We start from the raw sequence: 26,327 nt of genomic DNA, 5'->3' as shown, positions 1-26,327 counted from the left end.
AATAGTATTTCCTTTTCCTCCTAGTTTGGGGTTCAAAGACCATTCAATCACTCTTTTACCTTTATCATCAATATTTTTCCTCCTCCTTTTCCTCACAAAACCACAACTTAGACAAATGCAATCACTGACTCTACTGTAATATCCAAATTAAATGCAATTGGGAATTTGGTATTTACTACTTCCAACATTACCTGTCCAAATGACAACACATCCATAGCATCTTCAAGTCTCAATTTAGATGGTAATTTCTGTGATGCCTTCCCTACCTATTCTCAACACCATCAGATGCTCTGTCTCCTCTGCCCCTTTTACATATCCACATCATAGCAAGTATATTATAACTAGAGGCCCAGTGCACAAAATTCGTGCACGGAGGTGTGTGTCCCTCAGCCCAGCCTGCACCCTCTCCAATCTGGGACCCCTCGAGGGATGTCCGACTGCCCATTTAGGCCTGATCCCAATAGGATTGGGGTGACTATAACATTATTCTACAAACCTTCATGGCAGTGATACCCTGAAGCTTATTTAATAACAGCCCTAGCCATATAGCTCAGTTGGTTAGAGTATCATCTCAATACACCAAAGGCTGTAGGTTTGATCAGGCACATATAAGAATCAATCAACGAATGCATATATAAGTGGAACAAGTTGATGTCTCTCTCTCTCTCTCAAATCAATAAATTTAAAAAATTTGTATTAATAAGCTCAGCCAGTGTCGCTCAGTGGTTGAGAGTTGGCCCATGAACCAGGGGAATCACAGCTTGATTCCTGGTTAGGGCACATGCCGGAGCTTCAGGCTAGATCCCCAGTAGATGGAGCATAGGAGGCAGCAGATCAATGTTTCTCTCTCAGGAATGTTTCTATCTGTCTCCACTCCTCTCTTCAAAATCAATGAAAATGTATTTTAATACATACATACGTAAATAAATGTATTAATAACACTGAATTTCTAACTTACCATGGCAACATCATCTAAAATGCTCTGAGGTGAACTATGAGCCATAACCTAAAAGAAATAAAAATAAAAAATTATAATTTTGAAAATAAACAAAAACCTATCAACCAACCAAAAAAGCAAGATAGTCAAGTAATTTTAAGATTCTTTCAAACTAGTATGGGAATTTCTTGTGGATGAATAATCTTTCTATAAATTTCTTAATTCCCCAAATCTCACTCTCTGGAATGGAAATTTGACACTATAACTTGGGCCCTTAATCTCTATAGTATCTGTCTTCTAATTCAAATCCAGTCTTTAATGCTACAATAATTATAACTGTAAAGGGCAACCTAAATCTGCTACTCCTAATGTTAAAATAGGGAGAAAAATAGCATTTTCTTAAATGTAATTAGTTATTCCTTTCCAGAAATATACTTCTACTGTGATGTCTTAGAGAATACTTGTAACTTACACTTATTTGTTGGGAGGTTTCAAGAAGATTGGGGGAGTTTCAAGAGGATATCCACCACATAATCAATCAATAAATTCTAGAGGCCCAATGCATGAAATTCATGCACGGGTGGGGACCCTAAGCCTGGCCAGCATTCAGGGCCCATCAGAGCCAGACTGATTGGGGCTGGGTCAATCGGGGCCTGCCTGCTGCAGGGAAGGACAGAGAGGGAGGGACTGCGGGAGGTTGGCAGCTGGCCCTGGGCCTCCCTGGGAAAGGGTCCACGTTTGCTGCCACAAATCCCAGCCCGGGGACCCCGAAGGCCCCAGCAGGGTTCCAAGAGGCGGCGACAGTCGCCAGGCTGGGTGCAGAAGGAATGGACACTGGACGCCACTGTTGTGGTTCCGACACCCCGCCCCCCGCCCCTCCTTCCCTCAATGCAGCACCGCCACTGCGATGGGCGGGCGCCAATTAGGGCCTGCCGGCCAGGGGTGGGAAAGGAAAACAGGGCACGGGAGGTAGGCCGCTGTCCCCAAAGAGGGAGCCGGATCTTGGACCCCTGGGAAAGGGGTCGTGTCCGCTGCCACCCACCCCCAGTTCTCGGCCCCAGCAGGGTCAGGAGAGGAGGCCAGACGCCTGCCGTTGAAACCCCACCACCATGTGGTTTTCTGCCTCTCGCTCTCCTCCTTCCCTGGCTGCTGTGCCCTGCTGGCTGGGGGAAGGGACAGGGCCTGCTGGCCTGGGGGAGGAACGAGGGGAGGGACTGCGGGAGGTTGGCTGACCAGGGGAAATTGGCTGTGGGAGCGCACTGACCACCAGGGGGCACATCCTGCCTTAAGTGTATGCCCCACTGGTGGTCAGTGCACGTCACAGTGACCGGTCATTCTGGTTGTTCGGTCGTAATGGTCGCTTAGGCTTTTATATATAGAGATTATACTCTGAAGAAAACTATTTTGCTCCTCCTCCAAAGGATGGATGACTGACAAAGAAACTGATGAGACATGCTATCAGCTATCTCCACAACACCTCAACTGTACTTCAAAACCATTCTAACCATTAAGACAAGAAGGGGATGGGGCAAGGCATTCTCAGGGGCAGGGAGAGAGAAAAATTGGCAACAGCCAGCAATTCTACCCTCTTTGTCCCTCTGAAATGAAAGCATGCAGCATAGGGGTCTGAAATAGGGTGGAGGAATTCATTTAAGTAGCCATGAATCTCTTAACTGAAACTAAACTATCATGGACTTAACCCTGCAAGGTATTTCATTTTAGAAAGTGTCTAACATTTTAAAGTATAAAACAAATGTTGGGGATGGAGAGAGAAAAAGACTAACCTTAGAACAAACAAAATCAACTAATGTAGCTTCTTCTTCACCTATGTATTCTATAATTTTCTTATTAATCCAAGGTCTAATTCGTCGTTCCATCAATATCTGAAAAATAAAGTACGGTTACTAAATTTAAAAAAAATTTTATTACACTTGAAAGTAAGTCTACAAATTTGTGATTTTTTTCATAACATTAAAACATAATCTTTCACACTGGAAGAGGTATATATCAAGATATACTTACTTCTAATTTATGAAGACTTCAAGCACCACCACTAATTTCTCCAATAATCTACTAAATTCTAAGCAATGTCAAGATTCCAGCTACATTATCATCACTACTTGTCATTAATGGCATCAACTGAATTTGTATGCTATATTCAAGACTACTTACAATAAAATGGTAAAATACAATTTACTACTCACTGAGTCCACAATAGACCAATCCAGGGGATAAGCAAAAAGCTCAGGTTTGGCTGTAGGAATTTTCTCAATGAGACTCTTAATGTGTTTGCGCTTTTCTTCAGTGTTTACAGTGCCTTTGGCAGCATTTTTATCATCTTCACCGTAATCCAAGGGAACCAGTTTCCTTTTTCGGGGTACATCATCACTGTCTTCATCCTCAAATTTGTTAAAGACACTATCTACAGGGAGTTTCTTTCTCTTCACAGAATTAGGTTGACCAGGACTATTGGAAGCACCTACAGTAAAAACACTCTATTAGTATGATGACTTTATTTTGAAATGTTACATTTTATAACCACCATCCCCTCAAAAAGAGTGCAAAATATACTTCCACCAATCTCAAGAGAAAGATCCCAACTGTAAAAAATAACTCACTACTCACAAGTGCTAGAAAATTTAACTTTTCATTTCTTCTCAGAACTCGAGGCAGCTGCAGATATAGGAGCACTAGCAGAACTATGAAAACAATAGTGAGCTAGAAAGGCATTTTCGAATTTTTTCTACCTACCTACCAAGCAGCACATAATTTATTTTTCCTTAAGGCAAAATTCAGGTGTTTGCAGAGGGGAAAATAAAGAAGAAAGGAAACAAATGCTAACATACCCAGTTTAAGACTCAGTCCTATTTTTGGCCTATGCTCCTCAGGTTGTTGTTGATCTGGCGAATTTTCGTGAGGAATAATAATACCACAGGGAGACTCATCCCCAGGAGTGTTGGGGGTTGCATTGCCACTGGCAGAGGAAACAGATGGGGCAGAACTGATGGGCCTCAGAGTTGGTTTAAGACAGGGCTTCTGCTCTGGCTCTTCTTCCTCTTCCACAGGTTCCTCTCGTTTTTCTTCTTTCTCTTGCTTTTCTTCTTCCTCTTCTTCTGATTCTGGTTCTTGCTTTATTTGTGGTTGTCTGCGCCTCTCAGCCTCTTGTTCCATCTAAAACAAAAAAAAATAATCTAACTCAGACCACAACTATACTCCATTCAACTGGCTTTTTGTTTTGTATCTATAATAATAAAAGCGTAATATGCTAATAAGACCAGACGCCCTTCCGGACAAAGCCGCAGCGGGTGGGGACAAAGCAGAGGAGGCAGAAGCGCCCCGGCCTCAGCGGCGGGTTCGGGCCAGGGCCAAGGCCCTTGTACAAATTTCGTGCATCAGGCCTCTAGTTACATTTATAAAAATCTCTATTTTTTTTTTCATTAAGAATAGTGAAAAACATTGCTTACTTCTATATCAGAAAGCTAAGTAAATCTGTAAAGTAGATGAGATACTTTGAAAATTTTAAAAAAGATTTTACAAACATTATCCTTCTTCAGTGGTATTATATAAACCCTTCCGATTAACAAAGGTAAATACAAAATAAATAGCTGGCTAATTCAAAATATAAAGTATGTTTCTATAATTTTATTAAAGACATTATAGCCAGAGTCCTGGCTGGGTGACTCAATTGGTTGGAATGTCATCCCATACACCAAAAAGATTGCCAGTTCAATTCCTGGTCAGGGCACATAACTAGGTTGCAGGTTCAATCCCCAGCCAGGGTGGGTGTGGGAGGCAGTCAACTGATGTTTTTCTCTCTCTCTTAAACAAACAAAAAAAATCAATAAAAATGTGTCCTCGGGTAAAGATTAAAAAAAAAATAAATTACTAGTATAACCACAAGTTTTATTTCAGAACGGTATAGACAATACATGAGAGGAAATTCAAATCCTCAGCTTTGGTCATACACAATCATTTCTTTCTTTCTTTTTTTTACTGATTTTAAAGAGAGGAAGGGAGAGAGAGGAGAGATAGAAACATCAATGATGGGAGGGGGAAAAAAAGAAAGAAAAGAAACATAAATGATGAGAGAGAACCATCGATTGGCTGCCTCCTGCACAACCCCTACTGGGGATTGAGCCCGCAAGCCAGGCATGTGCCCTGACCAGGAATCGAACCATGACCTCCTGGCACTCAACCTCAGAGCCACACCAGCAGGGCCACAATTATTTCTTCTTCCTAGTTAATGACTAAGTGTGGTAGCCACTTCTGTATTCACAATTTGGCAATGGAGGGAATTTAAGACTCTTAGGGCCTATAACAATATGAACATTCCCCCTGAAATTATGAAAGATAAAATAAAATCATTCCAACCTAAATGTTACAAGACTAACAATGTGCCACAATAGTGAAAGTATGAAAAAAGGAATGAGGGCTATAAGTTGGTAAGATTCTGGGTGGAAGATTACACCTGATTTTAAAGAACCAAAAAACAGCATGTAAATGATAATCCCACTGAGTGGGGTATATGTGACCTGTGTGGTAACATTTAAAAAGTAACTACTCATCATAATGATTGTAACTGGCTAACAGAAATCAGGTGGTCTTTAATCTCATTATTGTGTTCTATGTTGTCTGAGCTTTCTATTTACTCATATAAGCACTTTATCAACAGAAAAAAAGAACACTTTCATTTTGAAAAATAAAAGGGACATGTAAGAAGACATGGCTTCTGTTAATAACATGCAACAGATTTTAAAAACTTTGTATGACACACTCTATTCCTAATCAGCATGGGGTATGCCATGTTCTATGATAGTCTTTTCCTTTTAAATGACAAAATGTTCATAAAAAAATATTTTTATTTTGGAAACAAAATATTTAGGGTAACAGTGACACAAGAAACTCAAACCACAAAAGCATATTGTAAAAAGTGGTTTCTAGCTAAGTGTCATTAAAAGACACTTATTTATAAATCTGAAAGATTTTTAGAATGAGCCAATACTGATTTTGTGCAATAATATAAAGAAAAAGTAGTAATAACCTCCCCAAAATAACAAGACTCATGGAGCTTAAAAGTACATTTCCCTTATAAACTAAACCACATCATAGTCAGCTTAAGATGACATGACACCAATGTCACCCCAACAAATTTAATAAAAATTTTTTAAAAAGGCCCAGCCAGCATGGCTCAGTGGTTGAGCATCAACCTATGAACGAGGAGATCATGGTTCAATTCCCAGTCAGGGCACCTGCCCAAGTTGCAGGCTCAATCCCCAGTATGGGGCATGCAAGAGGCAGCCGATCAATGATTCTCTCTCATCATTGATGTTTCTACCTCTCTATCCCTCTCCTTTTCTCTCTGAAATCAATACATATTGGAAAAAAAAAAAAGATGACTTCATGATCTTAAAATATCGTTATGTGATAGTAACTCACCCTCTGAAGCTCTGCATCTGGATCTGGATGCCCTTCTGCCAGAAGTCGCTGCCTGATTTCCTCTAGCTCTTCCTTCTCTCTTTTCCTATCCCGTTCATCGGCTTCCATTTCTTTTTCCCTATCACGCAATCTTTTCTGAAGAGCACTTCCTCTGCAAAAGAAATCATAACAGGCCTTATTTAATACTCAGACCATCAATTAATGCACATGATGTCATCAAAAGCACTTTCTTTCAACACTAAAACTGCATTCTAAAAGACTCAAGACCCTTAATGTTCTGTATCTGCAGACATTGTGATCTCTACATGCTACTGTTTAATAACTGAGCATTGTCTTGTCACTTATAACCATGCCTCATTGTTAAGTCATTCTAAATAAGTATCTAAATCAAGCAGAAAAATAGCTTTCAGAGAGAAAAAAAAGTTCTCATTTTGTGCCTATTCCACAGGGAAACCCCAACACATAACCTGTGTTTGCTTGGATGCTAAGCTGTGAAAAATTAACACAAGAAGTAATAATAACACTATAAGAAAATATCTTTATCTTCAATTAAAATAAATTATTTCTCTGTGGAAAAAAGTACTAGTAGTAGTGCAGAATCAATAGAAAGCAGAGGTTCTCTCCATCTAGCACTTTATTATACCTTAGAATGTTGAAATTACATGCTATTTTATGATTCAATAATTTCACATTTATTTGCATTTTCAAAAACATCAAATTCTTGAAATTCTTTCCATTTAATTTGCTAATTCTGATGTTTTGGCACCCGAGTATTAAACTTACCAACATATTAAATGCCTTTATTACATGCCTGGGTCATGTGAGGCACATGAGAGATTTTTCAAAAGTAAAAATATTGCCCCTATCTTCAGGGAAATTATAGTTTGGAGTACAAGTAGCCAAATAAAAACAATTTCACCACCATGCCATAAATGCTAGAATGAAAGTAGTTCAGAAACGCCATGGAAACAAAGAGAAGAGGGAAGGCAAAGGATTCACCAACTCTCACTTCACAATAATGTATCAATTGGTTGGGAGAGGAGGATGGAAGGGTGGTTCAGATTACTGTGTGGCATTCTTTAAATTCTTGAAGAAAACAATTTCTAGACCACTTTAGACAGTTATAAAGGTCAATTATAACTTGTTATGAAAATTGAACCTCTTGCCTAACTGGTTTGGCTCAGTGGATAGAGTGTCGGCCTGTGGACTGCAAGGTCCCAGGTTCGATTCTGGTCAAGGCATGTACCTTGGTTGTGGGCACATCCCCAGTAGGAGGTGTGCAGGAGGCATCTGATCGATGTTTCTCTCTCATTGATGTTTCTAACTCTCTCTCCCTCCCCCTTCCTCTCCATAAAAAAATAGTAAAATATATATATATTTTAAAATTGAACCTCTTTAAAATACAGGAAGAAAAATTTGTAATACTAGAAATGTCGATCCTTGGCCAACAGCACTTTCCCCCACTGCCCAACCACCCTCTCCAGAATAGCATATCAGCTATGGGGGTGATTACAAGATGGAATATGAAGATTTCGTTCTTTATTCCGCTGAGTGAACTTGCACTCTCTGGTAGACAAGGAGAAAATATAGCTAATAAAATGCTAAAAGTATGAGTTCATAAAGCATATACCTGTAATATTTGGGATCATCTCTATCATCATCATAATCTTCTAAGAATTCTTTTAGTCGTTTAGCTTCTTTTGCCTAGAAAGGATAAAGTGTGCAAAATTAACATAAAAGTCATTTAAGTTACACCCTCCCCCTTTTTTGGGGACAGATTTTTCTTATCCATACCATTTGAACTTTATAATTCTCATGTACTTCATATGTTAAATGAAGTATATGAGAATAAAAAGTATATGTCTTTTGTCTTTTACTCATAAGACAAGTCAGAATTAGGACTTATCTGTAAAATAAAAACCAGATAGCATGCTATAATAAATTTGCTCCCTGAATATAACCTTCAAAGTACAGTAATTAATTTCTAATTAATGACACCTGAGCATACCAGTAAACAAAACTGAAAGTTATCTTACTGAATTTGTTAACTGAATAAAAATATTTTACGCATTTTCATTTGTAAATGATACTACAAATACTTTTTGTGAAATGCACGATTAAAAATTTAAATCATGTTCATGCAACAATTTAAAGGTAATGCCTATCTCACTTGAGTATACAAACCTCTTATTCCTATTTTTGGAATTTCAAACATACAACAAATACTGTATTTAGTAGCAGTTATACCTAACAATTATATATGTATACATAATCTACACCTATTCTATCAACAACTATTAAATCTATGTACAAAGCAGGTAACAGTAGGTTTCTGACTACAGTAAAATCTTAACCACTTCATCCAGTTCAAATGTTACCTCTCTATAAAGACTTCCCCAATCTAATCATCTATCCATGACCAACTCCTCCCCCAGTCTCTCTGTACTCCCAAAATACTGTGAACACACCTTTACCATACCTTAAACACTCTCACACATGCTATAATAAGTACCTTATCTCCCTGACAATATTACCCACTTATTTCTAGATTAGAAGCATGGTTTATTCTTTTATGCCCAGTACTTAGCACAAGGCTGGGATATAATGTACACTCAAAATTTGTCAAATGAATAAAAGTAGACTATCAGGTAGCAATGATAATACAAATATCTAAGTAAAACAGAGGAGGGCCCACAAGGTAAATACTAAAACAAACATAAGTTATCATTCCATAAAAGTGCAGAAACTTCCACTTTTTACATCAGATAGTTCTGTTACTGGAATATTTTTATAATAAGCAAATAACTGCTTTTTAACTATTTATTTTTTAAGTTTCCAAATAAAAAATTAATAGGAAATTTTTCTCTAGAAAGATAGGTTTCAGATTTGCTTATAGGAAGCAAAAATCACTTTAAACCTATTCCACAATTATTTCTTCAAATACGTCTTTTACTATATTATTCTCTTCCTACTTTCTAACCTATGAATGAAAAAGAAATTCTAGAACGGGAGCTACAATCCAGGGAAATAAGAAGTATTTTAAGTAATTCTATGACATTAGTGGATGTACTATTCAGAACACCCATACTATCTAGCTAGTTGCTGCATGCACCCTTTTGGTTACTTACAAAAATTCCCTCTATGTCTCATGTTCAAAACTATTTGAAGAAGATTCCTAACTTCAGTGAAGTTTTTGGAAGAATAATCTCCAAACTGGAGATAAAGAAACTTTCATGAAATTCTGGCAAAGACAGAACACATGGAACATACTACTGAAGCAAATACTATGATAAAATATATTTTTGACATTTTACTTAGTAACAACCTAAATCAATTGTTCACTGTTAAAGTTTTTCAAATAAAGCAAATGTGAAAAACAAGACATATTTTTTATGATTATTATGTAGTCAAAAGAATAAACAGTAACCCAAGGAAAACCTATAATCCATAAATGCTATATAAAGACAATAATTTTGACTTATAAAACCAGAAGTCTTCTCAGGACACTCTTTCATCCATCCCAATGTACCAACCAATTCAGAATATCAAAGCTTCTTCAATTTCAAAAATGGTGCAGATTCTTAATCAGAGAACGTTCTATAAATTCTCATTTTATATATTACTCTATGACAAATTTACTTTGAAAGTATGCCAAAAGATAATTTTGTGTAGACAGCAACAATGTGAAAAATAGAAGGAAATAAGATTTTGGTGAACTGAAAGTGTCTTAAGGTTATATGAAATACATAAAAATAAAATTATACTGGGAACTTGTACAATTTAATTATAAAGTTATTTCCAGTTAACAGAAAAGATTTGACATCATTTATATCTGAAAATCACTTATTTTTAACCTAGATTATTACCATTTCTCTTCTCCTTTCCTCTTCTCTCTCAGCCTCTTTCTCATACTCCCGGGTTTTCTTCCGTTCTCTGATTTCCCAATTCTTAAGGCGCTAAAAACAAAATTGTCAGAGCTTTAAAAATGAACACAAGGGTTCTAAAATTTTTGTATAAGCTATTAAGTACCCAGCTTTACCAATATAAGTATTTCCTCAATTTACCTCTTGATAAGCAGCTTCTTTCTCTCGGAGTTTTCTTTCAAGTTTTCTTCGTTCATAGGCATCTTCTTCATCCTCTTCTCGATCCCTCTTCTTGTCTTTTTCTCTTTCTCGCTCCCGTTCCCTTTCACGCTCTCTTTCTCGTTCACGTTCTCTTTCTCGTTCACGTTCTCTCTCTCTCTCTCTTTCCCGCTCCCGTTCCCTTTCACGATCTCTGCTCTTTTCTCTACATAAAAGAAGTTTAAAAATCTGTTATTCTTTTTGTTTTCCTCTAAAAACCAAGGTAGAGAACATATATTATGAAATATACAAACTAACAAGCCAGAATTCAGCATTTGATTTCTGCAAAACTGTAAACTCCTCTATATTCATCAGAGGCACAGAATATAATTGTAGCCCCAAATTCTGAATTCAATGTTAATGCATATTGGTATCTCAGAAAATAAACCAAGAAACCCTGGATATAAGAAATACAAAGGGCTTCCCTAGCTGATTTTGCTCAGTGGATAGTGTGTCAGTCTGCAGACTGAAGGGTCCTGGGTTCAATTCCAGTCAAGGGCACATGCCCGGGTTGCGGCCTCAATCTCCAGTAGGTGGCATGCCGGAGGCAGCCGATCAATGATTCTCTCTCATTATTGATGTTTCTATCTCTCTCCTCCCTTCCTCTCTGAAATCAATAAACATATATTTTTTAAAAAGAAATACAAAAGGCTAATGAACATATTAAAAAATAGTCTATTTCACTAGTGGTCAAGGAATGGAGGAGATAGAAGAGTGCTGAGAAAAGAGCATTTTGTCATGTTACACGGATAAATTACAACTATATTTAGGAGCAATGAAAAGTTCTCAAATATTTAATATAAAACGATAAAACCAAATTGTAGTATATGATATAATGCCATGAATCTAAATACAAATATATAATATATATGAAACAATATACTGTTCTGTAGTAAAAGTATAAAAACACTATTTTATATATGTAAAATTCTCAATAATAGTCAAAAGGATACTGGTTATTCCAGGGGAGATGGAAAAGAATTTTAATGCCCACTAAAGATGAAGAGCACTAAACTTCCAGTTCCAGTAACTAATTAACTTACTTAAAGGGGACTGCCCTTCAGCTACAATCAGATGGAAAATCTGCAAGCCAAAATGTGTATTTGAAAACTAGCTTGAAAAAAAACAAAAGCTGTGCTTTTTCTCTCTTCTCTCCTTCTACTCTCCCTTTTCCTCTTCCTTCTTTTGCTCATTTTTGCTCCCTCATTCCTAAAGAATTTGAGAATATTCATAATTGAAATCAATATAATTAAGAAAAATTTCTAAATACAACAAAACAAAAAGATGAAATTACTAGGAATCGTAAGAGAGTAAATTTAGAGTCTGGGAGGTGAGTTGAGGGCTTGCAGTGAGCTATAGGACCAAATCGACACCAGAGGCTAAAGCTAGAGCTGATTTCCCAGTATAATGGACCTCAATGAAATGGTGACTAGAAGAAAAAGGCCACCGGCCCAAAAGGACAACAGAATTCTGTCTGTCCAGGGCATTGGATGAACAGGTGATATGTTCTGGGTCTGTAAAAACTGGCTTACGACAAACTAATCCTAAAATTAAAATTGTTATTTTCACCACAATGTTTTATATATGTGATACAGCAAGCCAGGCATGCTCTGTGGCTAAGGAAGTTCTCATTACATAAATATAAGTCATCCTACAGAGTGCTAACCTGCAGTTCAATTAAAGCTATCACGAAAACAATAACTTCTATAAAGCCTTACCTTGATCGACTCCGATCCTTATTCCGATCTGAACTCCTTTCCCGATCGCGGTCACGGTCTCTCTCTCGATCCCGATCCCGATCTCTCTCCTTTGTCCGGTCACGATCCCTATCCCGTTCTCGTTCCCGCTCCCGTTCCTTCTCCTTTTCTCGTTCACGTTCTCTTTCCCTTTCTCGTTCTCGTTCTCGCCTTTCTCGTTCCCTTTCACGCTCCCTCTCTCTTTCTCTCCGTTCTTTCTCAATTTCCTGTCTTTCTTTTTCTTTTTTGCCTTTCTCTTCTTCCAGTTTCTAGAAACCAATAAAAGTACTTTTAGAGTTAATCTGTAGCTCCAGTATTCAGATTTTTCCCAGCACAATGCCCAATATTGGGAACAACAACAACAAAACCACTGGTACTTTGCTATTAAATATTTGTGGTTTTACTTGACAAATTAAACTGAAGCAATCACAAGACTAGATAGATTTCGTGCAAAACCATATACTCTACACAGACCAGGAATCTCCAATCTTGGATGCTGGGAGATTGTGTCAAGTGTGGCTAGCCACCCAATGATTACATAACTAAAATGACCATGAAGAATGTGTTGGTTTATAGAGTTCTAAAAAGACAATCACTTAGCAAAAATGTGGTTCTTCCCATTATAAATTTCTGTAAATCAGTGGGATTATGGATACTAATTTCAAACCACGACTTGCCACTAACTAAAGGTTGTGGTTAAGGGTTTTAAAGAGGAGGTGGAGAAGAAGAGTCAGGTCTGTAACACAACTAAATAATATGTCTTCTGGTATGCCCACCCTCCAAAAGGCAAGGTAAATTCAACCAAGATCTGCCTCACTATCTATGGAAACATTTACTCCCACCATTACAAGATGGACAGCCCACCAAATTCAAAAGTTTGAAAAATCACTCACTTCAAGCAAAAATTTTAACTTAACTGTAAAAGCAACATATTTGTGCCCATTATGCCTATAAGACAATAAAAATATATCAACAGTGATAAATCCATCCTTGGAAGGAATGATTGCATATTAACTTACAGATGCTGTGTTAGGACATGGATCGCCAACACTGGATTAACCTTGCCTACAAGCTATGTTTCTGGGAGGAAGAGCAAGTACATGGTTCACAAATAAACCAAATTAACAACGTCAGACCAAGTTTGTACCCTGACAAGATTACCAGTGTACCACACGGTTTCTATACAAGCTCAGAAGAAGAAAAAAATACCCCAAACAGGAAAAACAAAACAAAACAAAAACAAAACACATTTATCCCTTTGGTTCCATGTTTAGAGTCACTGAAATGAAATTTAAACTGTAACAATAAAATGTTCATTTTTTCTTTTCTCAGTCATGTAAAGCATTTAAAACAACTTTAAAAAGCAATCTTACCTTTTATACTCTTTTTCTCTTGCTCATGGATCAGAGAACTGATAGAGGATTATGAAAGAAAAGCTAATGCATGAAAAATCAATATATTCAGCTACTGTGCCAGTCTGTATCAAAGCAGAATGCAGGCAAAGCTAATACTGAATACATTGAAATTACAAAGGAAAGAGAAAAAGAAATAGTAGAAAGAGGACAGAAACTAAAAGCTATTTAAAGGGGCAATTCTAATTTTTGAAACAGTTCTAATGGATTGTAAAAATTTAAATTGTAAAACGAGGCTAGACTACATAACACTTACCTCAGTGTCATACACTTATAAAGAAATTTGTTTATTTCTGAGATAAATACTTACAGATTATTTTAGCTGTTCCAATAATTTCTTTTGTAGAATTCCTCAATTATTTTACTCTTGCTTATTCACTGCACTACTTAATTTCTTAGGTGTATAATTTCACTTATGTAAGTAATAATTTGTTTCAGAACTCACTGAAAGTTTTTGTTCTAAGTAAATGAAAAAGTGAGTGAATTGGGTCCATACTAAATGCATTTCTAAAAGATTATATATGTGGTAAATAGATACACACACATATATGTATTTTAAGACAAAGACTGAAGAAAGAGGAAATGGAGACTAAAATGATATAAGTAAGGAAATAATGAAGAGGAAAGAACAGAAAGAAATCATAAATCTTACCTTATTCTCTCTTCAGACTCGTCCGTGCTGTAAATGGACGCCCCCTGCCACGCTGATACCCTGACAGTCTGTGGTTATTTAGTAAACTCATACCAAAACATGCAAAGGTTCACTGAGCTCATTTTTTGTTACTCAAGTTTTAAATATTTCCTTTAACCACCCACCCAATAACAAGAACAGTTTTTCATTTTGACCTTTTTGTTAAAGCACATTTTGGAAATTCAAAACATTCCCCCGCCCACAATACAGTGAAATAAGTCTAAGGCAGTCAAATGCCTGACAGCTTCTCAAACTCTGAAGCAAATATCTTGAAATAATTTTTTAAAAACACGATTCTGTCATATTTTACCAATGACATGACAGGGTTTAACAAATAACAAAAAGGGGGTAAACCACACACACAACTGTATACTATTTTCAAGCTTACTCAGACCCTGAGTTTGAGTATTAAACGTAATCAAAAGTAGTCCTCTAAAATGACTTCCCACACGCTACCCCTTTAACTAAAAATTAAGTTGAGAGAACTGCATTTGTGCTTTCATTCATACTTAATTCCTGAAAAAGCACTGTGTATGTGAGCTAGGGCTAGGCATGAATAATAAGTGTTCAGCAGCATTGGTTCAATGGCATGAACTGTCAACTTGGAATTTTGAAAGCAGTAAGAAAAAATAAGAATAAAAGAAAAAATGAATACAACTTTTCACTGAATTAAAGGTCACTCAGTCTTATGTGGAAGAACCAGTAATATCTTACTATCTTTAACATCAAAATATATTTCATGCAGTGTTTGCATTTCACTGTCCATAAGCATCAACTTCAATATCAGCGAACATTCACAGATACACTATCATTGAGAGAAGCTTTCAATAGGCAAAACTCGTGAGATTTACTACACACAAATACCCATTTCCAAGCCAGTTACCCCTTTGCATATTTTTCTGAGGGGGCATCCATAAATATAATAAAAAACAGAAGCTCATACTTACATCCTATTCCTTGTTACTTTCCAAGCTGAGTGTTTCATCTTGCATTAGTCACCATATGATCTCTATCATAATGGTGGGGGTCAATGAATAGATTAGCTTTATGGGCATTTACAGTTCTTCCATGCATCTAAAATTTGGTAAGTCTGGTAATCACTGACCTACTTTTTAAAATCTCCCCCTCTCAAATTAAATCTATACAAATATAAATCTTAATTTTTAACCTCAGCTCTAAAGAAAAGGTTGTCCTAAGATTAAGTTAAATAAATGCCCCCAGAAATACACTACAGTGTATGTTATCCTGCCCCCTTGAACCTAGTTTAAATCTGACCTTGATGTTTATGTTGAAACCTAAAAATAAAATTAGCTTTCATTCATATTAAAGTGAGATGACTGCAGAGTAGTAACTAAAAAAAAAAAAAAAAATTAAATATAATATGTCAAGGTCCACTTTAATATGATATTGGTTTTGTTTGTTTCTATCTAAATATCAATTAAACCTAAAAAAGCATTTAAATTTATATCCTAATGTAAGGTTGATTTTTTTATTTTGTCTGTTTGCTTTGGATTCTGTAAAAAGCCTAGATTGGTATCAAGTGAAAAAACAAGAATACTACCTTATGTGTATCTCTGAACTTGCTGATCTCTCGGGATATCAGGTCTCTTTTGTCTTCTTCCATTTCTATTGCATTTATATCTTCCTAAAAGACAGGGGACAGGAGGCAATGCATAAAGATCAATCTGATAAAAAGTAAAGGTTAGATATTCTGTACAGGTCTTACAGAAGATAAGAGTAAATAAATAAAAAGAACTTATATAATAACAAATGTAATGATCTAAGTTAGTGAAAAATCTGGTAGACAAGAATTACAAATCTGACAATAAGCAGTGAACAGTTATTGTCAAAGGCTTCAATGTAAACAAACCTTAGTGATGAGTGGATACGGGATCAGAGGTGCCACTGGAAATCTGCGGAAAATCTGCAAAAAAATCCACAAAGATTTTTTTTTTAAAAAAAACACAAGAGTTCACATTAATCTGCAAAACAATGCTATTTTATACTATAAGCAATGCTTCTGGGGCATTTTCTTGATTTCAAATTACATGATAATAAAAATATTTCACTCTATAACCTCTCCCATCACCTTCTCTCCCTCTAACTTCCCTAAACAACAGAATAGGGAGGGTCTCATACTAGTGGGGCTTTTTTCTTGACCCAGATATAGGAAACAATCATACCAATAAAATGTATCCATAATTCCTGCCATAGAGCAGGATTTCTTTGATCCACTCTTCCCAATCCATATCCAACATATATGTCTAAGTTACTTTCTCCTTTTCCATTAACCTCAATTACCCCGTACCTGACTAACTCTACCAATTACCATACCCAACTATCGGCATTTCACCAGACAGGTATTTAGGACCATGTGAAAAAGAATGAGACAAGTAATAAAAATGTATTTGGCCACAAAGAAAATTGAAGCTGGCCTAATAAGGCAATGAAATCCTAAATAATATGAACCTTGATATTAAATCACAATATGTTCCACATTACTTTTTCATGTATATGCAATCCATGCATATAAAATAATTCTGTTATTTTTTAAAAACACTCCCCATAATTTCTCTGTTTATTCGAAAGAAATGAGTAGAAGAAAACCAAACATTTTCTTTCAACCTGGACTCCCTAATGTTCAGTTAGCTTGGTCAGACAGAGTAAATATAATACACTGCAGAAGAGTGTTTCATCTTGTGCTGCTCTTTCAGTCTTCCAGCTAGAATTTGAACAGCATTACTGTCCATGGAGGGGAATGAGATATGGTTATAAGGAGACACAGCTAAAAATTAAAGAATGGGTAAAAACCTTTAGTGAAGGAGACCGGCATCCTGCTTGGAGCAGAGACTGAACGATAATTAGGTAAAACAAGGCCAGTCCTTCATAGCCAAACAAAAACATTTTACTTTACCCCTTAACATCAGTGCCTACATTTCATCACTAAAGGTCGTTTTTTTCCTTACTGAATTTGAATCCACAGCTAAACACAAGCTTCAATGCCAGTGCATTTTAAACACAGAAAACAGAAATGTTTTGGCAAAATTATGAGGAGTTAATTGGTAGAACATGTCAAATTAGGCTTAACAGTACAACTATTGTAAATGCTAGTCATTCTTCTATTTTCCCCTCAAAAGTTGAAATGTACTGAAAGCACAAGAGTGGCACCATAAAAAGTAAATTGTAGAAATGACTGTTGTCAGAATTTAGTAACACATACGTCCTCCTTCTTTTCCTTCTTCTTCTTCCTGGGGTGAGAGTCAGATTCTTGTGAAGGGGCATTGAGCTCACTGGAGTATTCACGTATTAAAATTTCAATGGCCCCTTTGATCATCTGATCTCTTCTCTTAGTTTCTTCATCTAAGGCTTCTTCGTCATCATTAGTGACAGTTTCTGGCCTGGCAGTCTTAAAACAAAACAGAAAACAAGGCAAAGTCAGGAGGGGGGCGGGGAGGGGGGGGGTGGGAAGAATCAACCAAGAAAAATGAAAAACATTCTAAGAGTTAGTACACAAAACATGTTTTCTTCCAAAAAAATCTATGTAGTTTGCCTGGGCGGTGTGGCTCAATGGTTGAACGTTAACCCATAAACCAGGATGTTACCAGTATGATTCCTGGTCAGGGCACATGTCCAGGTTGTAGGCTCGATCTCCAGTAGGGGGCATGCGGGAGGCAGCGGATGGATAATTATCTGTCATCATTGAGGTTTCCCTCTCTCCCTCTCCCTCTCTGAAATCAATACAAATGTTTTTTAATTTAAAAAACCCACATCTCTGAGGTTCTATTAAATGCAGCCTTGATTTTGTACTTAGCTTTATAAAATAAACTTTCATCATTTCTTTCCCTTTCTACCCTTGGTAGCTAATATTTTAACCCCTACCCAGCTATAGAAGATTAAATCATAGGACTAACATACTGCACAAAACATCTGCCAAGTTTTCCCAATTTTTCAGACTGTCTTGCTCAATACTTGCACAAACTAAGAATATTTCCTAACTCAACAGTTGAAAATTTAATTATGTAAAAAAAAGCAAAATATAATTTTATGTACACTATGCTAGCCACTATTTTAAAATAAGAAAGCACGTATAGGTGAAAGGAACAAAAAACACTAGACAGTTTTATACAATTAAATGCAAGCATCAGATAGGTCAGAGGTGAAACAATGGTTTCTTTTCCCCCACCCCTGCTCTCTAAAATGTCTATAATGTGGAAATACCACTTATAAAAATCATATACTGCCCAGTTGGTGTGGTTCAGCAGTAAAGCATCAACCCAGGCACCAAGAGGTCAATTCCCGGCCAGGGCACATGCCCGGGTTGCAGGATCAATCCCCAGTGTGGGGTGTGCAGGAGGTAGCCGATCGATGATGTTCTTGTAGCATCAATGTTTTTATCTCTCTATCCTTCCTGCTTCCTCTCTCTCTAAAAATCAATTTTTAAAATATTTTTAAGAAAAAATCATATACATACTAAGAAAAATATCAACTCTAAATATTGCACGAGTCTTTATTCCCATGACTTGCACACGTAACATTATAAAAAAAAAAAACCTCATGTTGTAATCCTTCTCAAAAATAAGCAACTATTTGTAAAACTTCATTATATTTTAAAGAAGTCTAGATTGTTACTTGTGTTGATGTGAAAAAAATTATTGGCTTCTATTGTGGTACTATTATTATTGTTTCTAGGTTTTATTTCAAATCTCCCAGTTAAGGAATTAATCTAGTTCAAACCACAAAATTTAGAAACTGCCTCAAAACATTGGGTAATTTCCCATTACTCTCAATTCCTCTCTTCTTAAAACTTAAAATGGTGGAGAAGTGTGGAAAAAAAAGCAACAAAATAAGCACTTTTCAGAAAAATTTAAGAACTTCAATAGTAAAGCTACTGGTTGTAAAGTTGGAAAACGGCTCTTCTAGGCTTCTTTAGCACTGACTTCTAGAATCCGAAACACGAACTTCTTTGGGGACTTAAGCAAATGCAGAGCTCTTTCTTTTGAGGAAATGTAGATTTGACCAGACTAATCAACAGGCAAAGATGTGACGATGTTCCTACCTATAGCATCTATCAATTAAAGTGTAATATGCTGAAACCGGTTTGGCTCAGTGGATAGAGCGTCGGCCTGCGGACTGAAGGGTCCCAGGTTCGATTCCGGTCAAGGGCATGTACCTCGGTTGCGGGGACATCCCCGGTAAGGGGGTGTGCAGGAGGCAGCTGGTCGATGTTTCTCTATCATCGATGTTTCTAGCTCTCTATCCCTCTCCCTTCCTCTCTGTAAAAAAATCAATAAAAATATGTTTAAAAAAATAAAAAAAATAAAGTGTAATATAAGTGTCTCCTCCCAGAGATATCTGTACTTTCAACACTTGCCAAAATTCATTCTTGAACGTTAACAACCACTAACTGTGACATTCAAGCAGATAGCTCTACTTCTATTACTGAACAGCCAAAAAGCAACAGGACATGGAATAGATCAGCAAAATGAACTATTTTTACTAAAAGTGAAAGAATTGCTTATACAAATTCTGAAAAAATCTAAATGAAAACTTTCAATCAAGCCATTAGACAAGACACATAATTCCTGTTAAAATTCTGGGTCAGAATAATCTCTCTTTCTAGACAAGCTTATAGTGTTTTGTTTTGTTTTGTTTTGTTTTATTCAAAGAGAACTACCCAACTAACTGTGTTTTTTCCTTTCTGCCTGGGAGTCATAAAAATGCCTGAATAAAGTAACATACAAGTTTCTCAAAGTCTTATTCTCCTATCATCCACCTTAAGCCACTATTTTCTAAATTTCTCCAACAAATAAAGGAGTAAAAATAAGTAACCTCTCATTTTTTATCTTGGAAAATCATGACAAATCTGCAATCTACTCCACAGTATAGTTATACTTGCCTAAGTATTCTATAACTGCGTGACGCTTTTAAAATCCGCATTATTGAGGAAAATTGACATTTCAGAAAAAAATAATGTACTTTGTCTTATGACTTCAAACACCTGGGCACCACATTCCAAGTGTACATAGGAGTCATGCCTATTAATTTTTTAAAATTTCAATTTATCTGACAAAAAATTTTTTTTATTGGAGGTGGCTTTTATTTCCATTCTTGAAGAAAGATATATACAAATTAAAATTCTGTTTGCTCTGGCTAATGGTGATTTACAAATTAAATGAGTCACACAAAAATCGTGCATTTCCTAATTCAATAAATGCTTATTCCGTTTTTGCTAGGGGCAAGATATTATATAGTACTAGATTCTGGGGAGGTACAAGACAAAAGGACACACTCTGTGAACTTACTGCCCTTTCTATCTTGTAATCAGAGAATGGAGGACAGGAGAATGAAAATGGGTATAAGAGGCAGTGAGAGAGGGAGAATAACAAACAATATATACTACAAAGCACACTTACTTTACAAACCTGCTTGATATAGAAAGAGAGAATTTAATTCTGCCCGAGAGGAATCAAGGGTTAGATATGATGAAGCAAGTAACACTTTAATTACACTATGTGAATGGGCAACAAGGACTTGCGATGTCAGCAAAGCACAAATAAGTTTGTATGGATACATGACTGAATGAAAGGGAATGAATGGGGAACACTAGAAAGGTAAACTGCAGCAAACAGTAAGAAATTCAAAACCATCAAGGATGGATGAGCAGGGAGTAGGCATAATTATAATTATGTTTTAGAAATATAGCCAGTACTGTAAACAGTCAGATGAGAGGAAACTAAATGCAGAGAAATAAGTTAAAATATTATTAGAAGTTCAAGGAAAGATGGGGGGAAAAGCTAATTATAAAACAATACTTTAAAATTCAATCCTGTATTTATGAAGGAAAAATACACATATTCCAATCAAAATTATATTCATACACACAAAAAACTGTCTGGAAAAACATGGAACCAAAATGTATACAGTGGCCCAGACGGCATGGCTCAGTGGTTGAGTGTCGACCTATGAACCAGGAGGTCACAGTTTGATTCCCCATCAAGGCACATGCCTGGGTTGCAAACTTGATCTCCAGGTAGGGGGCGTGCAGGAAGCACCCAATTGATGGTTCTCATCATTGATGTTTCTATCTCTCCCCTTCCCTTCTTCTCTGAAATAAAAATATATTTTTAAAAAACCCAAAAAACAAAATATCTACAGTGGTTACCAAAGGTGATGAGATTATATGGGTGATAATTTCTTTTTTATAGTTTGCTTTAATTGATGAATCTTTTTTACAAAGAATATACAAGAAAGCTATTTCTATTTTAAATGATAAAAGTTTGAAGAGAGCAAAAGGCTGTTTTGTTTTTGTAGAGACAGAAAGATAATAATAAATCTATATTGGATCTGGTCTGCTTGAGGTGCCAAAAGGAAGTAAGAAGGAAGGAATACGAAAGAAACACATACTCAGATTTTAGCTATTTTTTTGCTTTGTTGCAATAGTAATGCATACATTACGATATATAAAAATTCCTTTTCTTTAGGTTAGCTTTATGCTTTATATAGCCATCCACCTGAGGAAAATAATATGACTTATTTTCAGTATTTTAGAACCTGTGTACTTCTAAAAGAGAGGGCAACTAATAAAAGTTGTGTAGGTTGAAATATATTTTGTACTTACTTACAAAGCTGCCTTAATGAATTAGCTCTGTTTGGAATAGTCTGTACCAATGTTTTCTCTGGCAAGTTAACCTTGTCCAGCCTCCCTTACTACCTTCATCCCAACCTGGAACAAGCAAACCAACAGTCATCCACCCACAATGGGTAGATAAAAGACTTAAAATAACTATAAACTATAAAATACCCTCCTACATGTTAGTAGTCATAGGCACGATGGGATTGCAAAGCCCCGTATTAGATGCACTTATAATAAGTATTTACACTGAAAGAGTACATTTGGCCTAGAGAAGATAACACTATGGAAAACACACCCCATTAGAAGCTTTCTTCTTTGCTTTCCATTCATCCAGTTGTGCCTTTGTCTTTGCATCAACTTTAACAAGTAGTTTCTTCTCTCCAATCTGCAGGTCATGCAATAACCTGAGTGCACGGAGGGTAGATTCAGGCTCCTTATACTCACAGAATCCAAAGGCTAGCAATAGATGTAAAGAATTAGTAAAATATCACTATAATAATGAAAGATGAAGAGTATTTATGGAAAGTTAAAATCGTTAAGAGACCAAATATTATAATACAAGGATTATTCATGTTGTCACTCCGCCCTTTCCTTCAATTTCCTTTGAAAAGGGTTTCACTTTTGCACCCTTAACCAAAAGAACAAAGACACAAAAAAGGGAAAAGAAAAATTCTAATCAGGCAAATTACTACTTATTAGAAGTGCTGATAAAATAGTTAACAAAATCAGCACATTTCATGATTGTTAATTATGTCATGAACTCATTCCATCCAGGCTTCCTATCAGCTATAAATGAGAAAAGGCTGCTTCAACATAAAATACAACATTTTTCTGAGAAGTTAAACTATAAAAGTAACAATCTCTTATGCTGATTATTCATCTAATTTTTCTGTATCTTTCATTTTAATAACTAGTCTTACTATTACTACCATGCCTTTATATCAGAGATATTAAAACAAAATTAAACTTAAAGAGAAACCTAAAAATTGGAAGTAAAATTAAACAAATAAATCCAAATATTTATATAGTTAATGACATGACATAATCATACAGAAACTATTCTGAGTGAACTTAAAACACTAAATTTGACCATACATTTTTAGTGTTACATATCCTAAGGACATCTGAAATTACTGTATGTGAAAAGTGAGGTTTGAAACAAGCCAGTAATTACTTAATGATCTCAATAAGAAAAAAGTACCTACCTTGAAGTTTTCCAGATGCACCTTGTACTCTCTTCCAGCTTAAAACCAAGCCACATTTCTTAAAAAGGAAAAAAAAGGTTGTTACCTCTTAACAAAATTAACTTATAATGTAAATAAGAGCACAACTGTATTACCACTAAGAAAAAAACAGAAGCAAAAAAGAAAAAGATATTAGCAACTAAGTTTCTTAAAATTCTCTCAGTTCCTACAAATCTATTATATGAAAGAAATATATAACAAAGTATTTCAATGAAAAATATAAATTCTTACTGATTCTTATTTGCAGAAAATTGTTTTAATAAATTAGAAATTTTACAGCATTATTTATCCTACAAATATATATATCAATGCCCAAGTTATAGTTAAAACTATAGTAAATTCAATTAAATCCATAAAGATTTCGTTTAAAAATACATGTATATATTAAAAAGTTTTAGTAACATACGAAAGTGCTTGATATGGGATGCAAAACATGGGACATGAAATTGCAGATATATAGTAAGATTTTAATTATGAAAAAAGTGAATTTTCATAAAACGATCAGAAATATTCCAAAATTCTAAGAGGCAGGTTGTGTGAAGGGTGGGACTTTGTTACAACTTTTTTCCTTTTAATTTTAAAACATTATTTCTAACTAGAGGCCCAGTGCATGATTGAATCATGCACGTGTAGGGTCCCCTACACGCTTTTGCTTTTGATCACGGGGAGCTGGGTGCCTGTCCGCTAGTGCACCAGGCCTTTCAGAAGCCTCCAGCGCGGCGGAGGCTTCTGAAAGGCCTGGTGTCTGAGCAGAAAGGCATCCAGCTGCCACGCTTTTGCTTTTGATCGCGGGGAGTTGGGTGCCTGTCTGCTGGTGCACCAGGCCTTTCAGAAGCCTCCAGCGTGGCGGAGGCTTCTGAAAGGCCTGGTGCTTGAGCGGAAAGGCATCCAGCTGCCACACTTTTGCTTTTGATCGCGGGGAGCTGGGTGCCTGAGCGGACAGGCACCCAGCTCCCACGCTTTTGATGGTCCGTGGCCGCTGAGGGGGGCTACCCTGCTGTTGAGAGGCGCAGGGGGCAGGACTCCCACCCCCTGCGCCTCTCAACGGCCGCTGAGGGGGGCTGCCGCGGACACCTGGCTACCCTGCCGTTGAGAGGCGCAGCTGGATGTCCGCGCAGGCCCCCTCAGCGGCCGCGGATCTGGCCTCTATCTGGCCGTTGAGAGTCGCAGGGGGCGGGAGTCCCGCCCCCCCTCAGTGGCAGTGGATCCGTGCCTCTCAATGGCCGGATAGGCCACCCCGAGTCCGGCCCCCCAGCCTCCCACCGCCCAATCGTGGGCGTAGCGGAGTGATGGTAATTTACATTTTACTCTATTATTAGATAGGATTATTAAAAAAAGGTTTTAGCCGAGGCCGGTTTGGCTCGGTGGATAGAGCGTCGGTCTGCGGACTGAGGGGTCCCAGGTTCGATTCCGGTCAAGGGCATGTACATTGGTTGCAGGCACATCCCCGGTGGGGGGTGTGCAGGAGGCAGCTGGTCGATGTTTCTCTCTCATCGATGTTTCTAGCTCTCTATCCCTCTCCCTTCCTCTCTGTAGAAAATCAATAAAAATATATAAAAAAAAAAAAAAGGTTTTAAAAAAAATATTTGTAGAAAATATCTGTCAAAGCTGAATGTGAATAAATGTTTGACATCTCCCTTCAGAGAAACCACTAAAATGATAATCAAATAATATTTCTTTCTATTTACTGTTTTTAAAATCAAATAATATAAAAGGTAAAAACACTTGAGGTCTAACATTGCATGAGAAACAGCTGCAAAATTCAACAAAATTTTGAACAAACAAAATGGATGGATGGTAACTCATCCTAAAGCAAAGAAAGCTATAACTCCAAGTGTCTACAGAGGCAGATACTGGTGAAAAAGAAAGGCTAAAGTGATTCTATAAAGCCAAGTAGATCTACAGGTCAACAAAAAGGGGGGGAGGGTGGCCTGGCCGAGTAGCTCAGTTGTGTAGAGCGCCATCCAAATATGCTAAGGTTGCAGGTTCCATCTCCAGCCAGGGCACATACAAGAAACCACCAATGAATGCATAAATAAGTAGAACAAAAAATCGATGTTTCTGTCTCTCTCTCTTTCAATAAAAAAAAATAAGGTAGAGTGGAGAATGGGGTTGAAGCATGAAGCTGAATAAAAACAGGTGCTTGCCTAAATATAAATATAGCATAATTAAAGTCAGAGCTCTTCTCAAATAACTACCTTAGTCCCCACCCCCAGAGAACATGAAGAGTTTATAGTCTGAAGAAGGTGAGCACACAAGCTTGTGATATGAAGCACCAGATATGAAGGAAAATCTAGATAAGATACTCAGTGGGTAACAAGGAAAAAAGGTAAAACTGTAAGAAATGCTTGAGCCTGGCCTGTGTGACTCAGTGGTTGGGCATCAACCTATGAAAGAGGAGGTCATGGTTTGATTCCTGGTCGTGGCTCATGCCTGGGTTGTGAGCTGGATCCCTAGTGGGGGATGTACAGGAAGCAGCTGATCAATGATTCTCATCATCGATGTTTCTATCTCTCTCTCCCTTCCTCTCTGAAATCAATAAAAATATATTTAAAAAAGGAATGCTTGCACTTAGTCCTTCAACCCCAACCCATACAGGTAGCCAATCATACACTCATGAGGCATGAAACCAAGTTTTCTAGAGAAACCAATGAGCCTCAAAGAAGAAACGTCCACATATTAATATTTAATACAGCTGGCTGTTGGTTAGATTGCTTTACAATAATGTCTAACATTTTACAAACCCAGTATAAAAAAGACTTTTAATCACTAACTCAAACATGACAAGACAATCTAGGATCACCAGACATTTAAAGGAACACTTAAAAGTGGAAAAGAAATAAAAGGCAGAAAAGAGATATAATTAGGAATTCAAAGAAAGCTTAAAAACAAGCACTCTGTTGCACATATAAATCAAGAACAGGTTTTTTAAAAGGATATTTCAAACTGAAAAAATATACACAACCCCATACAAAAATCTGTACACAAATATTCTTAGTACCATTATTCATAGTAGTCAAAAAGTGGAAACAACCTAATAGTAAATCAACAAATGAAAGAGTAAACAAAATATGGTAGAGCCATTAAATGAAACACTATCGGGCCATAAAAGGGACT

General features: G+C 36.7%; 1 protein-coding gene across 4 annotated transcripts in view; it reads right to left on the bottom strand.

The window, feature by feature from the left end:
- RBM25 (RNA binding motif protein 25) overlaps nucleotides 1–26,327 on the bottom strand; it is a 46,209-nt gene that overhangs the window by 3,871 nt on the left and 16,011 nt on the right. For all 4 annotated transcript variants that reach the window (XM_079769432.1, XM_079769431.1, XM_079769434.1 and 1 more), the window contains 14 exons: nucleotides 23,172–23,229; nucleotides 22,262–22,422; nucleotides 17,554–17,739; nucleotides 16,204–16,257; nucleotides 15,895–15,978; nucleotides 12,213–12,499; nucleotides 10,438–10,660; nucleotides 10,240–10,329; nucleotides 8,004–8,077; nucleotides 6,374–6,524; nucleotides 3,784–4,108; nucleotides 3,142–3,416; nucleotides 2,722–2,820; nucleotides 959–1,006 (listed from right to left, as the gene is read on the bottom strand). In XM_079769432.1, the coding sequence (XP_079625558.1) occupies nucleotides 959–1,006; nucleotides 2,722–2,820; nucleotides 3,142–3,416; nucleotides 3,784–4,108; nucleotides 6,374–6,524; nucleotides 8,004–8,077; nucleotides 10,240–10,329; nucleotides 10,438–10,660; nucleotides 12,213–12,499; nucleotides 15,895–15,978; nucleotides 16,204–16,257; nucleotides 17,554–17,739; nucleotides 22,262–22,422; nucleotides 23,172–23,229 (2,115 nt within the window). The remainder of the gene's footprint in view (nucleotides 1–958; nucleotides 1,007–2,721; nucleotides 2,821–3,141; nucleotides 3,417–3,783; nucleotides 4,109–6,373; nucleotides 6,525–8,003; nucleotides 8,078–10,239; nucleotides 10,330–10,437; nucleotides 10,661–12,212; nucleotides 12,500–15,894; nucleotides 15,979–16,203; nucleotides 16,258–17,553; nucleotides 17,740–22,261; nucleotides 22,423–23,171; nucleotides 23,230–26,327) is intronic.

This window comes from Cnephaeus nilssonii, assembly GCF_951640355.1.
Source record: "Cnephaeus nilssonii genome assembly, chromosome: 4".
NCBI lineage: Eukaryota > Metazoa > Chordata > Mammalia > Chiroptera > Vespertilionidae > Cnephaeus > Cnephaeus nilssonii.
This window is presented reverse-complemented; position numbering and strand designations above follow the sequence as displayed.